Source organism: Taudactylus pleione, unplaced genomic scaffold, assembly GCF_031769625.1.
Source record: "Taudactylus pleione unplaced genomic scaffold, aTauple2 ptg000026l, whole genome shotgun sequence".
NCBI classification, from domain to species: Eukaryota; Metazoa; Chordata; class Amphibia; order Anura; family Myobatrachidae; genus Taudactylus; species Taudactylus pleione.
The window spans coordinates 31960781-31976084 of NW_028284428.1; the positions used below are offsets into that span (position 1 = coordinate 31960781).

At 38.5% G+C, this 15304-nt stretch overlaps 1 protein-coding gene across 1 annotated transcript in view; it reads left to right on the top strand.

Annotated features, from left to right (window-relative positions):
* The window catches only part of MXRA5 (matrix remodeling associated 5), a 64550-nt gene extending 53512 nt beyond the window's left edge, over nucleotides 1-11038 (top strand). Inside the window, exons 6-7 of the mRNA XM_088451659.1 lie at nucleotides 634-1534; nucleotides 7671-11038. Coding sequence (XP_088307785.1) covers nucleotides 634-1534; nucleotides 7671-9576 — 2807 coding nt within the window. The 3' untranslated portion in view covers nucleotides 9577-11038. The remainder of the gene's footprint in view (nucleotides 1-633; nucleotides 1535-7670) is intronic.
* Nucleotides 11039-15304: the final 4266 nt, after the last annotated feature.

The following is a 15304-nucleotide window of genomic DNA, read 5'->3' on the forward strand; positions in this document are numbered from 1 at the left end:
TAACAACAGCTAACCTAATAACACATTTGGCCATTTTCAAATGTATTTAGTGATTTTAGTTACAGAACATTAAAAACACATACTATAAACAAATATTACAGGTTTACACTGTTGCCTACCACTTATCATCTACTTATAAATTGTTTTGACAATCTTCCTCTTTGCCATTTATGCCATATATATCTTTAATCACATTATATACTCTTCTATTTGTAGACTTTGAACAGTATGTTATGTAATTAACTTGGTCAAAGACTTTCAAGTAAAGTAGACTTTGTAAATACTGTTGGTAAAATAATGTGATAGTAACTCAGGTTCATAGCGCAGGAATGTCTATATATCATGCACATAGACTTTAGTATGGCAAAGTAATGATTATAATTATATTTATGTGCACTTCCATACAGTACCTTAGAGCATGAGTAAACAGGGCAGCCCATCCTGCTTCTTATGTATCCACTCTTTATTAGGCCATTTTTAGGATAGGTGATTTTTTAAAATGCCATTTGATGCTGTAACGGTCGCATATGTAAAAACTAAATGTGTGCAATTATAATTAAAATAAAATAATTTCATAGTAAAGTATACAATATTATATGTTAATTGATGTTGTTCTTCTTACAATTCCAACAGGGGCAATAATGTCATCAAACACCAAAATACAGCGGTTCAAAGTATTGGATAATGGCACATTACATATACAGAACCTTCAACTTCAGGACCATGGGCAGTATATGTGTACTGCACAAAATACATATGGCTTTGACAAGATGACTGTTACTTTGACAGTTGTTGCCCAGCAACCAAAAATGTTATTACCTCGTTTCAAGGATACTTTAATATATCTTGGAGATACAATCACAATGGATTGTAATGTTAGTGGCATTCCAACTCCCCATATTTCTTGGATTCTGCCTGATAGGAAAATAGTACAGTCTATTTCTACAACAGAGTCGCGCATACAACTTTTTGCTAATGGAAGTTTATCCATTAAAGAAGTGACATTTCCTGACCGTGGAATCTACAAATGTATTGCTAGTAATGTGGCAGGAGCTGACAGTTTAACTGTGAAGCTTCAGGTATCACCTTTGCCTCCCATAATTCAACAAGAAAAAGTGGAAAATATTTCTTTGCCTCAGAGTCACAGCATTTTTATTCATTGTTCAGCAAAAGGTGCTCCTATACCTACTATTCGATGGGTACTCTCAGACGGTACTCAGGTCCGTCCATCCCAGTTTGCAAATGGAAATTTATTTGTATTCCCTAATGGAACACTTTACATCCGTAACACCTCTCCAAAAGACATTGGGAAGTATGAGTGCATAGCAGCAAATGTTGTAGGAGCAGCCAGGAGATTAATTCATCTAGATGTAAAGAAATATTCATTAAATGCTAAGATCACTTCAAGCTCTCCACAGAAAACAGACGTATCATATGGTGGAACTCTACGATTAGACTGTAGTGCAGCTGGTGACCCATGGCCAAGAATTATGTGGAGACTTCCCTCTAAACGTCTGGTGGACTCTTTCTTCAGGTATATTATTATTGTTTAGTAACAAATGCACAAATGTCAGACAATGTAACATATACAGTATTACACAAGATCGAGGTGTATGTGAGCAATTAAATGGTCAAACAAGGTTAAATATATTCAGCCATAAAATTCCCTGAATATCTTGAGCAACTGGCCATGGCTACATTGAAGACATAGCATGTCCTTTGTTCAACTACTGAAAGCCATTAAATCAATTGATTAATACTATACTGTAAGCAATCAAGCAATAAACCAACAGAGGTGCCAGATACATGATTACTATTAGAAAGTTTGTTTTTTTAACAAATAATTTCCGATAGTCTATGATATGCAAAAATAAATACACAGAGCTAAAAATGTCTATTGATTAGAATTTAATTTACCTATAAGTTGAACATACTGTACACATGGCTCTCATTTTTTGATATTCGGTTTTCTTGTCCATAAAATGCCCCACTTGGTTTATTTTGGGGTGTAAAACAGTTTAATTTTTGACTAATCATAGTCAGGACCATCAAAAGGATGCATGGGCCATGTTACAGTACAAATGCTGCTTGCTCACCCAGATTGTGTTCACCCTCAGCACAAACCTACACATATGTATGTAGCATGCAGGGGTCTCTGTAATTTTGTCATTGCTGGTTGCACAGCCTAGGAAAGGTATGACTGCAAGGACCAATAGGAATCTTTTCCCCATACAAAACCCAGAAAGGGCTGCGGATGGGTAAATGTGGCAGTCTAATAACAAATCTTCTCAGTAATGGATTTCTAGTGGCTAAACTGAGAATGTGCCCAGAAAAATAGGACTTCTACACTGAAGTGCCAAAAGTCATGGGATAGATGCCTAGTATTATGTAGGGCCCCTTCTAGCCCAGTAAAGTGCCGCAACTCGACATGGCATTGATTCCACAAGGGAACAGAAGACCTCTGGAGAGATGTTGACCCAGGCCATCTGGATAGCTTCCCACAACTCCCTGATATTTTTAGATTGGGCATCTCCATCATGTCTCATAAATGTTTGATTGGGTTCATGTCTGGTGAATGTGAACTCCTTCATTGGAACTCTCCAGAATACTCAATCCCAATTCTGGACAACTTCAGACCGATGAAACAGCACATTATCCTGCCGGAATATTTCATCATTGTAGGGATACATGAAGTCCATGAAGGGCAGCAAATGGTCATCAAGCAATGCAATATAGTGGTTACCGGTCAATGACATGTTCAGACAGACCAGCTAACTCAACCCATTCCATGTGAATATACCCCACACCATTATTGAACTACCACCAGCCTGCGTGGTGCCTTGTTGACAACAGGGGTTCATGGCCTCATGGGGTCTGCACCACACCCAAACCCTACCATAAGCCAGAAACAACTCAAACTGTGACTCATCAGGCCACTTCACATGTTACAAGTCCTCCAGGGTCAATTAGCGAGGTCATGAGCCAAGGTGTGTCCTGTGTCATATAATTAACAGGGGCACTGTGGTAGATCTTCTGCATCCATATCTCATGAAAGCCAAAGAACGTTGCGCTGAATTTCTGAGTATACTGTATGTCTGGTACCTCCTGTATTGAATGTGGATGTGATTTGAACCAGTGTCTTTTGTCTGTTACCAAGGACAATACTGGATAGACGCCACTGGTCACGATCATTAATCACCCATGGTCAGTCACTGCGGTGTCCACTGTGAGTGGTAATGCCTTCCATGAGTTATTCTCAGTACACACGTGACATCGTAGATCGAGGAATGTTGAATGTCTGCACAACTTTGGAAATGTAATGTCCCATCCATCGGGCACCCACTGTCATGTCCAATTAGAACTCTGATAATTCACGTCGCCTTGCCATGAGCAGCCTAGCCAGTGTTGGAACTGACTCACGAGATGTCAGATTACAACTGATGCATATCTGGGCATTTACAAGATGTCACAGTATGATGACGTCACCTGCCATTATATTCACATACTGCTATCACATGAATTTTGGCACATCCATGTATAAAACATATTTATATAACTTTGTTGAACCCAGTCCTTACTGTTATTTGGCTATGATGTAGAGATTTACTTAATTCATATTTGTCTAAGGGACCCCAATTTATGTGCACATTACAATCATTAGGGCTCATGGTTTTGCTGCCATTTGTCTGTTTTGTGTTTATTGGATACCAATGTTTCCTCAAATATAGTGGTGATTAGAAATCTAATTTTCTGTCTATGGCACAATTGATTCAATAATATAAATAGAATGCAATACACAGCTGTGTTATGTTTGTGAAAACTTTGCGACCTCCTACAAGTTATAACTAGTCTAAGCATCCAGTGTTTGCATAAACTCCAAACATCTGCACAAGGGTTCATTTATATTTGTATTCTTAACATATTTTAAAGTATTTTGGATGCATTGAATTTAGATTTGTCTGCATTAATAGTCTGTCATTAGACTATAGAGGCCTGAGAAGCCAGCTCTGTGGGTGATACACCATTGCATTTGTACTTCCACTGACACTAACCATGTTTATTCATGGTATTTTTCAGCTATTTGGGAGGGAGGCACACATAAAATGTTAAAATGTTGGTTCATATGTAAGAATAAAAATGGTTACAGGCTCAAACTAGTGGATTAAAAAGAGAGAAGGTAGGGTTTGTTTAATATATGTATATATTAATGAGATATCTTATTCCATAAATGGTACAAAGTAACTCTATTAGAGTGCAATAAAAATACAATAAAAAACAGACAGCACATGTGCACAGTGCAAAAAAATTATAGATACCAAAGGTATACAAGTATCATATAAAATGTCTCTATATGATATACTAGTGTGGAAACAATATAAAAAGAGACAAAGAAAAGAAACCGTTCATCCCAATGTTCTGTGATGGTAATTTGCATCAAAACACACCGTTCCTTGTAAGTATTTCCCAGGGAAACAATTGATATAATTCCTGACCCACCAGCCTAAAGCTGCATACACACACGAGGACTGGATGACAATCCGATAAGGATAACGATCGTTATCTGATTGTTCTGCATGTGTTGGATGATCGTTATCGAACATCCAACACATGCATTAGCCTATAACGACCAACGATTAACGATCGTGGGTCCCTATAGGAAACCGGCTAACATGGTCGATATCGACCATGTATGACGTTTTTTCCAGACAGTGGTCGATGGTTGTTAACGACCATTCATGCCCACACATCAACCATCATTTGGTCAATGCAGGGGGCATTAAAGTGAACGATTTGAATGATAATGATAAGATCCTTATCGTTATCGTTTAAATTGTTCACTTTATCTGAACATGTGTACGCACCTTTAGTGTTGACTGGTAAATAAAAAAAGAGGGGTTTTACAAGATGAAAATGTCTAAGCTGCTGTAAGATGACAAAAACAGACTCACCAGGCATTCAATGTCTAGAGACAGCAGGTACCTGTTAGTCTTGACCAAGGTACTGGTGGGACTGTGTCCTTCAGGGGACTCCCAGTCCTTAAATTGAAGTACCGACGGGTCAATGAAACTGTATATCAGGACTGGCACAAAGTTCTAGTGAAGCGCTGTGGCAAGTCCGGCACTCGGATGTACAGTGATGTGCTGGTATAAGTGCAGGTAGACAGGGGTATACTTGTCCAGGAGTTCAAGGCAAAAGTTACTGGTAACAAAGCAAATTAAAAACAATAATGAGTTGACCATGGTCATTATTGTTTTTAATTTGTTTTTAATTTGCTTTGTTACCAATACCTTTTGCCTTGAACTCCTCCTGGACAAGTATACCCCTGTCTACCTGCACTTATACCTAATCTCTAAAGTCATTGCCTGTTACCAGTATCTTTTACCTTGAATGTCTGGTCAAGTATACCTCTGTCTTGTACTCTAGATGTAATACAACAGATGTGGTGCCTGATTACTACGTAGCCTGACTGGCAGCGTTCACCTCGTGACCCACAGCTGGGGCTCGGCACATCACTGTACATCCGAGTGCTGGACTTGCCACAGCGCTTCAATAGAATAGTACCGAAAGGTTGAGAGATGTGAACTGTCAAAATTGGGTACACACCTGGATGACCAGGCAACCCAGCAATGCTGGAATGCAATGAAACAATATATCGCATTGCTGTACACACTTCACCATCTGCTGTACGATGGTGCAACGTATCGTTACATGCCTAATGTGACTATATCGCATAATCTGTAGTATTGTCCCATCTGATGTGCAGCACATCCAATAAGAAGAAGCACCCACCCAATGCATCGTACGATAAATTGGGTGGTTTTCAGGGAACACACTATACAATGGTCGTTCCATTCAATTGAGGAAGATATATAAGACGATATATCTTATACTATGCATCCATCTTAACAAATAGACATATTCATCAGTAATGACAACAAGGAGAAACAGAAAAGTCAAACTAGCAGACAAAACGAACAGGCAGAAGCAACAAAAAAGACTGATTCACAAATAGTACCGGAAAAGACAAATGGGGAAGGCAAACCTACAGAGAAGAATAGTAGAAGTATGTATGCAAATAGAACAGAGAAAAAAAGACAAAATAGGCAGACACAACAGGCAGAAACAGAGATGTGTTTTGCTCTAATTGATAATCTTTATCTTAAAGATAAAAAAAATATAAAAGTATAATAGGGATATGGTAGAACCCACACAAAGATCAAGATGCCATTATTAATATCATATAGTGTTTATATTTGTATTCTGAATAAAAGTAACAATAATAAAACAAAAATTCAACAATACACCCACATTATTAATCTAGTAATAGCAGCAGACACAGCAGGCAAGCAGAAATACATAAAAATGTATAGGACCAACATACAGTAGGTACAAAACAAAGGGAGAAGCAGACATGACAGACAGAAACATATATAGGTCTAAGTGACATATAGGAGAGGCATTAAAAGTAAAAGCAGACATGTTTAGAGGTCTCTTTATAAAAGTTAAATATCCCTAAATTTGATTAACACAGGCATTTTTGCCACATTTAGAGATTGTTTATATTTATCCTTCCCTGCAGACAGCAATGGACATTGCCGGGTATCATCGGCAGTGTCTATCACATGGGCTATAATGCAGTATTGAATATTTAACAAGGACATCGGTGGTACCTGAACCACTAGCTGTCATGCTATGTTATTGCCAGCTTATGTTGGCGATAGCAGATGTTTTATTACATTTTTTCTATGGGAAATTATAGAACTAAGGGCCTGATTCAGAGCTGCTCGTAAGTGGCCGCTCGTTCGCTCTGAGCGGTGTTCGCACAACTGCGCATGCGTATGGGTCGTAATGCGCATGCGCAAACCAGTCATTGCGGTCGGAAATCGTGCGCTCGCAAAACAGCAAGGGGCTGCTAATGTGATTGACAGAATGTACCGTTTGTGGGTGGTAACAGGGGAAGGTGCTTGAAAACGGGGGAGTGGAGATCCGAACGCAGGCGTGCCAAACGGTCAAAAGGGCGTTTAACGGGAGTGCATAATTAGTAAAGGAGCGTCATCGACCACGTCACTTGCTTGTCTTTTAGCCTGAACTGCTCGCAGTGATAGCTACCACAAGCACTGCGAGCAGTTCAGATGCCTTTCGATGTACCCGATTAATCTAATAAATACCGGAGATGACGTGTGGTGCGAACGGCAAAGGGGCGTCTTTACAAAATAGCGAGCGCATTTTTCGTTCGCTCGCTCAGACATAGAGGTGTCAACAAACTGCAAAGAGCGAGCGCTCAATTTAAATAGCCGGCCCCTTTTTTGGAACGACCGTCCGCAAATAGCGTCCGGCTCTGAATCAGGCCCTATGACTTTTCTAAAAGATCACATAGGTGGGTGGAGCACAGGATTGGAATAAGAAATGTAAATGTTTGCAAAGGCAGAAGTAAGCAAAACCATGTAGTACATAGTACATTGCATGATGAATGTTACATCTCCATTGACAAATGTGTGGAATTGTACAATAGAAAGCATTTTCAATTTAAAGTGTGTACCTCAATAGCTATATTCTCACAGTTTACTTGTCATGAATCTAGTGAATGTTAATGTATTATTTCATCTAATTTTGTTATTGGAATCTTCAATGCATTAATAATGTAAACTTTCTATTTTTATTTCAAATAGCTTCGACTCCAGAATCAAGACCTTTGCAAATGGAACACTGATCATTTATACAGTTACTGAAAAAGATGCAGGGGACTATTTGTGTATGGCACGGAATAAGCTTGGAGACGACTACTTGGTGCTCAAAGTAAATGTGATGATGAAACCCGCGAAGATTCAGTATAAAAATGATGCTGACCACAAAGTTATATATGGTGGAGATCTAAAGGTCGATTGTGTTGCTACCGGTGTTCCAAATCCTGAAATTTCATGGAGCCTCCCAGATGGAAGTATGGTCAACAACATTATGCAATCAGATGATAGTGGTACACGATCAAGAAGATATGTGGTATTTAACAATGGTACATTATTTCTCAATGAAATAGGAATGAAAGAGGAAGGTGACTATACATGTTATGCTGTAAACCAAATTGGACAAGATGAGATGCGGGTAAGTGTTAAAGTGGTGGCAGAGAAGGCAGTTATTAAAAACAAGACTTACTCAGTTATCAATGTGCCCTATGGGGATGTTATCACTGTTTCATGTGAAGCAAAAGGAGAGCCTGTTCCTAAAATAACATGGCTTTCCCCAGCAAATCGACCCATACCTTCTTCATCAGAAAAGTATCAAATATACCGAGATGGTACTCTTCTGATCCAAAAGGCTCAACGATCTGATAGTGGAAACTATACATGTCTAGCACAGAACAATGGTGGGGAGGATAAAAAAGTTGTTTATATTCTGGTCAATGTTGTCCCACCTAAAATCAATGGTTACGCTGATAAAATAATGTCCATAAAAGAATCTGCAATGAAAGATACACGTTTGTTGATAGACTGCAAATCCGAAGGAATTCCAACACCACGTGTTATGTGGGCTTTTCCTGAAGGAGTAATCCTACCTGCCCCTTACTATGGCAACAGAATTACTGTTCATAGGAATGGAACTCTTGACATTAAAGTTCTAAGGAAAACAGACTCTGTACAATTAGTCTGCATTGGAAGGAATGAAGGTGGGGAGGCCAAGTTAGTTGTACAGTTAACTGTGACTGAGCCAGCAGTGAAACCTCAATTTAACAGTGACAATGGAAATGTTGTTGTGGCAGAGGGCCAGTCTGTTAAACTTAACTGCTCAGCTATAGGCTCTCCACAGCCTGAAACAATATGGATTCTTCCAAATGGAACAGAGATACACAGTGGTAATCACCTCCACAGAATGTTTCACCAACAGGATGGTACATTACACATTGGTACTACAGCAATTGCCGATGGAGGGACCTATCGTTGCAGAGCTGTAAACATTGCTGGATCCGCTGACAGTCTGGTCACTTTGCAAATTGGGCGTAAACCACAAATAAATAACAATTATAATAATTTGGTCAGTATAATCAATGGAGAAACTTTACAACTCTACTGTACCACACAAGGAGAAACAAGGCCTCATATCTCTTGGACACTACCTAATGGCATGGTTTTCGATGGTCCTCAGGTTAAAGGTCGCATTTCTCTGTTACAAAATGGCTCCCTTGTTGTAAGGGATACTACTGTTTATGACAGAGGAAGCTATCAATGCAAAGCAACAACAGAATATGGTTCGTCCACAATTAATGTTCCTGTGATAGTTATAGCATATCCTCCACGTATAACTACTAGCCCTGCACCTGTAATATATACAAGACCAGGAAGCTCTGTTCAGTTAAACTGCATGTCAATTGGCATACCAAAAGCAGAAATAACGTGGCAGCTTCCGGATAAATCTTACTTAACTGCAGGAGCACAGTCTCGCTTGTACGGAAACAAATTTCTTCATCCTCAGGGGACATTAGTTATTCAACACTCTTCAAAGAGAGATGCTGGTTATTATAAATGCACAGCTAAGAATATATTAGGCAGCGACACCAAAACAACCTATATACATATATATTAAGACAAATAAAAAATAAATATACAGGTAATATGCCCATGACTGCCATACTAGTGCAAAGTATACTGTATAAAGAATTGTAATGGACGTCCCCCAACTAATAATGAAGAAATAGTATACCAGTCTACATACAATAAAGTAAAACCTTTAATTGCTAAAAAAAAAAAAAAAAAACCTCCAAAAAACTATTTATCAGATCAAAAATATAGATATACATTCAACTGGTGATCATTCAAAAGGATTGGCAGACTGGACCAAGAGGCAGGATGGCATCTGCACCCTCAGACCAGTTACATTTTAGTGGTTTCAAATTGGCTGCAATCAACCAAACAATCCTTGGATATCCTTGGAAGCCAGGAGTCAGATAGAGTTTCACAATTTTCCTGAGTTTCCAGAGTCACTCTGATTGTATTTAAAGTAAACATAATTACAGTCACCGCTTGGTGTCCTCTGACTGGTTCTCAGACACCAGGTGCAGCCATGCACTGTGCACAGTTACTGTCATGACAAGGAGCACACTGATTAATGGATGACACTGGCCATTCACCAATCAGAGTAATGGGAGTTCATCAAGCTCTGATTAGTGGATTGCTGGAACTGTATTAATCAAAGTGCATGATGCTGTCACATAGCCTGGACAGCAAGGTGCTGCAAGAAAGTTAAGCAATTTAATTTGGGCCTTATTTATATAACAATAAACATTATGTAGGGGGTGAAACTCATAATTAAAATACCACCAGAAATATGTGGTCTGATTTTTTTTACTGCAGAGATTAGGTATTTAGGGCTTTGTTAAACTGCCATCCCCTAAATGAAAAGCGTAGATCCACCCCATGTACAAAATGCTAAAGAAATTATAACATTCAATCACATTATTTAACATTAACATTTCTGAATGATACTGTATCACATTGACCTAATCTGCACCTTACTACCAAAAAGTATTAATATTATTACACATACTACAGTAATATGTGTTTTGCTCTTTGCTTGAAGATAGTTATTGTTATCCTTATCCTTTGATAACATCCATGTTCCTGTACCATTATTACATAAAGGAAAATTATCTCCAAAATAAAAGTTGCTTCTATTAAACAGAAAACAGAATACTAGAACTATCGCTATGCTATTGATATTGCAAGATTATATTTTGTTATTGGAGCAATTTGCATTTAGCTATAATTTTTCTTTAATGACTCCTAAATGTGCATACATATACTGGACAACGAATGTTCCATCATGTAGAAAGCCTCCCCATCTCAATTCAGAAATGGGCTCTGGGAAATATGAACTTGTTAATAAGCAACAGAAAAACATGCCTGTGGTTGATGCTTTTTGCATATGTTTTATATTTGTAATCTAACCATGAGACAAAAATTACTACAATCCTTGTCTCATTTTTATAAATTATTGGTCTTTAAAAGACTTTGCTGCAAACAGTTTTTATATTATTATGATCATTGTACTGTACATTTTATAATAAATATTATTTTCCAAACAAATGTTGAATGTTATTCCACTGTATTATTTGTGCCATACTTTCATCTTGGATTACAATTTCCAATGTAAATTAATTTACAGATTGCAGTATATGAAGAGTGTAGTCTTCCCATGCATCTATAGCCCAAAAAATGTTCCCTTGTTATGAAATAGAATCAAAACACACCTCCTTCACTTTTTGCTGATTGCAACCCATTAATTATTTACGCAGTGATGGTTGAATCATTGAAGTTTATTTGTACTTAACAACAGTGACAAGTTCCAGGTATGACCTTTGTTTCATTTAAAGGTACATTAGACACCTCAATCTTCCTACATAAGATTGACAGCAGCCAGACATCAGTACTCTATACTGTTAGGATCCCCTGATCCCTTCTATTAACAGGCTTTCCATTTGTAACTCACTGCTTGTTTCCTTTCCCCTCCCCAGATCACGTCACTGCCCCTGTCATATACAGACCTGCCCTTAATCGCACAAGTGGAAAGGTCACTGTCTTCCACAATATTAAGACAAGTCCTAAAATAAATACATATAAAAACCTGTACTCCTAATCTTACTCTCTGTGAAGCTGGGTACACACTGGAACAATGTCGGGCCAATTTGCCATTTCATAACAACAAATCGTCTACATTGCTCAATGTGTACAGTTGCTAGAGACGGTCGCTAGGTGTGATGTGCTGCACATCAAACCCAGCGATAATGCTAGTGACCTGTAGTATGCTAATAAAAGATGGAACAATGATCATTCCGTCCTTCATTAACTTTTTCTAGTGTGTACGTCAATCCCTGCGCAAGGGTTTTCGTTCCGATGTCGGAACAAATGCCCATTGCTCCAGTGTGTACCCAGTTTAATTCTAATGAGGGATTTGGAAAGCTAAGAGAAAGCAGTGCCCAGCCCCTCGGAGGCAATGAATTGGATATATTCTCATCAGTGCATCTGCAGATAGTTTTTGTTGTTAATAATTATAGACACCCCCCAACCCCGATTTTCCATCAATGTTTAGGTTTTGAATATGTGCCAACCAAATTAATTGTTCTTCAGCAGCTGGTTTAATATGCTCAGAGTCGGATTAACAATAGGGCAGCCAGGGATGCCACACACTGGTTGCCTCCCGCCCACATAGCTACTGTACATCACCAGCTTGTGGGGCACAGTGGCATACTGTATGTGAACCAGCATTTCGGTGTGGCATAATGTGAACTGGAGCCACTACAGTTTGTTTAACACATGTGTGGTCCTGGGAGTAATATATATATATATATATATATATATATATATATGTATTTATTATTTACAATTTAATTGATACTGTAGGGTCCCTAACAAGTTAGTTGTACTGAACGTAATCTGGCCCTGAAAATGCTACATTTAAAATATTTAATTACACTATAACACAGTAGTAGGTGACTGATTTTTATTTCAGGGAGATGTTTCATTAAAACAATATAGTCAAGGAGTGTTATTCTAAACAGTATTTTCACTTACTGTATTATAACCCCGGAGGCACTGATGAAATGCAGTTGCAACATCCAATCACATGAGAATACCATGTGAATGCCTATTTTTCTTATTTCAGTCACTAATACATGTTAACCCAGTTACCAACGTTTCTATCTATTATTATATTTGATATTATCATTTAAATGGTGCCATCAAGTGCATAGTGCCATAAAGAGACAAATTGCATTGTAACAACCAATTCAATATAAAAAGTACAGATAGACTGTACAAGGGGATAAATTAAACAGTGAAATAATAATTAAAATAATAAGATGACAAAGTAAGTGACATTAAAACAGTATCACTTAATGACCTAGTACCCTGGAGTCAGCAGACAGAAAGAATCATAGACATAGACCATAAGTGGGAGTGCAATGGAGACAAGGATAGTGCCAGGAGAGAATAAGAGGTTGGAGGCCTCTGCTTGCGAGAGCTTACAGACTAAGAAATGAGGTGGAAGAGCAGAGTTGAGAATTAAGAGTGTGAGAATAGCTGACTGGCATTGAAGAATAGGTGTGTTTTTCAGGTTTATAGACAGTCTGGGGAATGACTGAGTTGCGGAGGATGGGAGCAGCACAAGACAAATCTTGTAAGTGGGAGTGGCAGGAGATAAACAACACATAAGCAAAGTGACAGTCAGAAGAAGAGCCAACCGAGTGAGGATAGCTGTGCGTATTGAAATGTGGTCAGAGATGTGGGAAGGGGAAGAGCGATGAAATGCTTTGGATGTTCTTGTCAGAAGATTAAACTGGATTTGTAGTTGAAGGGGAGTCAGAAAAGGAGAAGAAGGATATTAGAGGTTGAATCAAAGTGAAGGGATTAGAAGATAAAATTAGCTAGCACATTTAGGATAGATGTAAGAGGGGGGAGTTATTGAGAGAGGGAGACTAGAGAATAAGATGTTGCAAAAGTCCAAGCGAGAGTTGACAAGAACATAAATAAGAGATTTGGTAGCCTTACAGGTGATGAAGGGTCATATCCTAGATATATTGCAGAGGTGGCAGTGGCAAGATTGGGAGATAAAGACAAAAATTGGTTTGAATAACAGCATAAAACACCAAAAAGTAGCTTAAGGTCACAATGGTAATATAATCTACAAACTGATGTGTGAGGCACATTCTAACCATGTTAGTGCATAGCATTGATCACATAAATTTTGTTTCCATGATTTGGATATAGCATGAATGAATGAACCTTTAACCTATACATTTTATTTCAATGCTGCGTCTATTCATGGAACTTCTTTGACAACACTTACCAGACAACACTACAGTAAATCACTGCACAGGATTATGGCTCTATATTCAAAAGCAATTAACATTAACTTCAGTCTTAGAACTAGAGATGTGCAGTTCAGTTCTTCAGAAATCCGAATCCACGTGAATTTCATGATTCCGGGTAAATCCGAATCGCAGTTCTAATCTCCTGTGGAGACGGGTAAATCCGGGTCGCGGTTCTGGTCTTTTTGTGGTTCGAAATTTGGATTTTAAATCTGAATTTTGGGTTTTGGATTGCATAAATTACATTATGTTAGCTGTTTTTAAAACTTTTTATCTATTTTTTATTTCAAAAATCCAGATAAAACAAAAAATTAAAACACTTGAGGATGGTTTGTAAAATCAAATCCAGATCCAATAAAAAAAATTAAAACACTTGAGGATGGTTTGTAAAGTTAAATCCAGATCCAATAAAAAAAATTAAAACACTTGAGGATGGTTTGTAAAATCAAATCCAGATCCAATAAAAAAAATGAAAACACTTGAGGATGGTTTGTAAAATCAAATCCAGATCCAAAACCTTGATGGAGATACAGATCCAAAACCAAAATACGGGGGTCGGCACACATCCTTACTTATAACCAATAATGAAATGATTCCAGTTCACAAAATCAAAATGCATATCACACCTACTGTGAAAAGACAAAATATTTACCTGATGTGAAAGGAAAAAGGGTAACACAGGCTCTTAAAAAATGTACCTGATTCTGGGCACAGACATTAACATGAGATATACTTTTACAGAACAAGATATTATTAATGAACTTCAAACAGTCTATGTTACACAATACACATATTAGAGATGTCAGTCATATTTTTTATGTCCGCTTGGGGTGTGAATGTCATTGGAACTTGGCATCCACCTTCAACATTATATAGCAGAATGAACTAATATGCACATGTGAAACAATGTAAACAACAACTAATTATGTAAAGATATGCTACCTTATATAGACAACCAACTGACTCTCTGTAGATGACTATTAAAAAAAGGTTGGGTATGATATCCCGACGCCGGAAGACCGACTGTTGAAGATCCCAACTACGTCTGGTAAGTACCCTAACCTTCCCTCTCTCCCCCCCTAACCCTCCTTTGGTGGTGCCTAGCCCTAATCTCCCTGGGGGGGTGCCTAACCCCAACCCTCCACCTGAGGTGCCTAACCCTAACCCCTCCTTCCTGCACCCTAAACCTAACACTCCCGGGAAAGTGCCTAACCATAACTTCCCCCCGGTGGTGCCAAATCCTAACCCCCCTCCATGTAGCCCAACCCTAATCTTCCCCCTGGGGTTCCCTAAACCTAACACCCCCCATCCCCAAGCTATCAGTGAAGGTAACCCGGACGCATACCTTCGTGATGCCAGTGGTCAGGATACCGACGCCGGTATCTTCATCCTCATCGGGATGTCGGCATCGGGATCTTGATCCTGTTAAGGATTCCGGCATCAGGATAT